Source organism: Ipomoea triloba, chromosome 8 (genome assembly GCF_003576645.1).
Source record: "Ipomoea triloba cultivar NCNSP0323 chromosome 8, ASM357664v1".
Classification (NCBI taxonomy): Eukaryota; Viridiplantae; Streptophyta; class Magnoliopsida; order Solanales; family Convolvulaceae; genus Ipomoea; species Ipomoea triloba.
In genome coordinates, this window is record NC_044923.1 from 11,891,051 (window position 1) to 11,894,695 (window position 3,645).

Here is a 3,645-nt window from a genome sequence, read left to right on the forward strand (position 1 = left end):
CCCTATTTGTAACCGACATCTCTTTGGCGATATAGAAACGCCCAGCAACCCATCACCTACCGGGCAAACCTCCTTAGTAGGCTGCTTAAAACCTTGAGAACACACTAAATATTTCCTCAAGGCATTCCCCTCCCTATTCTTTGAATCCGTGCTACGACGCAGATCAAACCTAACAGTATAAGCGTACCGGATATAGAACTCAACACCATCGTCGTAACTTGCTAAACCTCTACTCACAAATAGCAACTAGTCTTATTTCTCACCTAAATAGGTTGTCGTCTCATATGATTACAATTCTATATATATATATATATAGAGGCCCCATCAGATGCGGCCAGTCTCCCCCATGCGGCTGTGTGGCTTGATTTGCACCATTAGATCCCATGATCTAAGGCTTCATATTAATCCAAACAGTACAGGCGCTTGATCTTTAACTACGCGAACGGGAAGGATAATGTTGACAATTCACTACAATTTCAAAACCAGATCAGACGATGACGGAGACTTGAAGTCGACGAGCACTGAGCAACAAACACCAGACGAGCGTAGAAGGGACTCCATCACCAACAACGAGCGCTCCGTTCCGAACAAAACACATAGGTCGACTCCAATAAAGGAACGAGAATGGAGTAATTCGCAATAGTCTGTGCATTATAAACATTAATCTGGCTCATATTTGAGATAATATTGGTGTAATTCGCAATAGTATGTGTATTTGGTGTGTGGTGGTTTGGGCATTATATTATGGGTCAGACTTGTGTGAGACCGTCTCACGGATTCTTATTCGTGAGACAGGTCGGGTCGGGTCAAAGCACCATGCAAGTGTCATACTTATATGTGCAAATGTGATACTTATATGCTCAAATATAACACTAATCAAGAATACAATTTATGTCACTTATAAGAGAAAAAGTAATACATTTTTCATAATAAGTAATGTTGACAAGTGCCCCTTACTTATAAGGGCAAATATAATACTTTTGAGGAAAAATGTAATACTTTTAAATCGAAATGTAAAAAGTATTGTATTTTCCCTTAAAAGTATTACATTTACCCTTATAAGTAACAAAAATTTTATTCCTAATTAGTATTGCATTTGAGCATATAAGTATGACATTTGTGCATATAAGTGTTACATTTGCATCTTGACCCGACCCGACCCGACCCGATATCACACAAGTTTTTGCCTTATATTATTAGGAATTACTTTATTTTTAGGGAGCAAAACAATATTCAGATATCAGAGTTCTTTAGTGGTTTAACAAATGAGCTCCTGTAATAATTTGAGAACAAAACTGTATTACAGATATCATGACTGGTTTGGTGGCGCAAATATTACTGTGGATCACGGTCCACCAAATATTGTGGTCCAAGTGACAAAACGATGTCGTTTTGATTAATGAAAAACAGACGGATGAATAAGTCTTCGTTCCGTGCAACTGCAGTCACTTTCAACACAACTGCAGTATTAGTTCAACACAACTGCAGTATCAATTCAACACAATTGCAGTATCAATTCAACACAATTGCAGTATCAGTTCAACACAACTGCAGCTCCAGACGGATGAAACGGCCTCAACACAACTGTAGTATCATTTGAGATAAAATGTAGTATCAGTTACGAGGATTTACGGGAGCCGTTTCTCCACTTATTAAAACGACGTCGTTTTGTGGTCTTAGTCCATAATGCATTGTGGATCGCGGTCGACGGTATTGCGACTAGTTTGGTGGTCTAACAAATGAGTCCTTTGGAATGATATAAACTTACCTTTTTGGTATTTGTCAATATGCACAATACGTGTATGGGCATTCCTAGCTTGAGAAGAACTACTTTGAGGCGCCAACAATAACTATTTGGTATTTGGGTTCCCTTTCCACTCAACTTTAAAAATGGCCGGAATGGTTAAATGTATTGAAATTCACCGAGTACTGCTCACAATCACATAGAACAAGAGAGAATTTGGAGCACCACAAGCAATGCAAGAAGGAATAAGGAAAGCTTCTGCAACAATAGCATGCAATACCTCTCTGTAGCCATCTCAACTAAATTAGAGCTCATCTTTAATATATTCCTTTTTATTGGTATTATGAAGTAGTCACTTCACTTAATCATGAAATTAAAAAATAATAATAATAGCACCACATATAAGGACAAAAAGTAATACGCATTATGCAGGGTGCTCAATTGGTTCTTACATTTGAGGGGACATTAACAAAATTCCCTGAAATCATAAGACAAGTTTCCCGGGCGATGACTATCCCTGTTTTCTGCTCCTCGATCTCCACTCATACTGTCCTTCATTAACAGTGAAAACATAATAGCTAGCATATATCCATACTGTAAATGCATTTTGGTAGCTAGATAGTGTAACATTGTATGATTGCATATCTCCCACCAGCAGTAGCATATATTATTATTACTGTTATTAGAATCAAACTCTTACCACTACCCAAAAACTATACAAGTAGTATCAGGCCGGGTGCTAGACTTGGCACTTTACAATCCCCTTATTCATATTGGTGCTAGAATGGGCCCGGCCTTCGCACAACAATTGGAAATGAATTGAATACCAGTATGGATCAGAGGAGGAAAAGGTAGAGAAGATTAATTTAATTAAAATTTGATTCATCATCTGTACTTACAAAGGATGCTTAATTTAATTTGATTCCACATGGAGTGAATCTGGATAGGCTAACTTAAGAGTCCTAAGCACATTCTTTGGGGAACAGAAAAGAAAGAGCAAGAAACAGAGCAGCTAGCTACGCATAGTAGTAATACAAAAATGGTGAAACTTTTAGTTTGTGATCTGATATAAGATGGGTGCATAAATTAAAGCCAGAGAGCTCCGGCTTCCTTGAGGAGAGGGACCAAAGTGCCGTTGATGTGTGAGGCCATGACTCTGTCCATGGTCCCAACGAGCTTCCCGCCGATAAACACCACCGGAACCGGCGGCGAGTTCCCCAGCAGCCTGGACAGCGCCTTCTCCATCTCCTTCCCTTTGGGGTCCTGATCCAGCTCGTACACCGTGGGGTTAACACCCATCCCGCAGAAGAGACGCTTCACTGCATGGCACATGCAGCAGGTGCTGACGCTGAATATCACCACCGCGCTCCCGGAGGCCAGCCGGACCACCCTCTCCAGCGGGTCCGACGATGACGATGATGAATTCCTCGGGTTTGCATGGTAGTTGCCCCAACCCGAATCTGTCGTCTGGCAATGCATAATTCCGATCGATTACTATATATGTACCAATGAACACTAAGAAACAAAGAAAGAAATAAAGAAAGAGTGAGGGATGGATGGGATCGATGAAATGAAGATGGCAACGGTACGTTTATATAGCGGGGGAAATGGAGGGGCAGTTGGGTAAATTAACGACAAATGGTAAATTGGTTAGGTTTTAAATTTTTGTCTGTTGTTGTCGACTTGTCGCCAAGGCGTGCCTTTTTTTTTTCTTTTTACATCTAATGGGCCTTTGCTACGTGGGTTTTATATACATTATGGTATTATATATGCTGGCTGGCTGGCTGCGCTAGCTAGCTAATTAACACAGTATTTATGGCACCAGCACCAACGTTAGCCGCTAATAAACATGGCATTAAATTTTGGAGTCGTACGTACTTTTCTTGCGTTGCGTTGCGTCG

The 3,645-nt window shown here is 40.4% G+C and overlaps 1 protein-coding gene across 1 annotated transcript; it reads right to left on the minus strand.

The window, feature by feature from the left end:
* Nucleotides 1–2,596: 2,596 nt before the first annotated feature.
* Nucleotides 2,597–3,288, minus strand: LOC116028018 (glutaredoxin-C1-like). Its single transcript, XM_031269816.1, has one exon. The coding sequence runs from the start codon at nucleotides 3,221–3,223 to the stop codon at nucleotides 2,831–2,833; it is 393 nt and encodes a 130-aa protein (XP_031125676.1). The 5' UTR covers nucleotides 3,224–3,288; the 3' UTR covers nucleotides 2,597–2,830.
* Nucleotides 3,289–3,645: the final 357 nt, after the last annotated feature.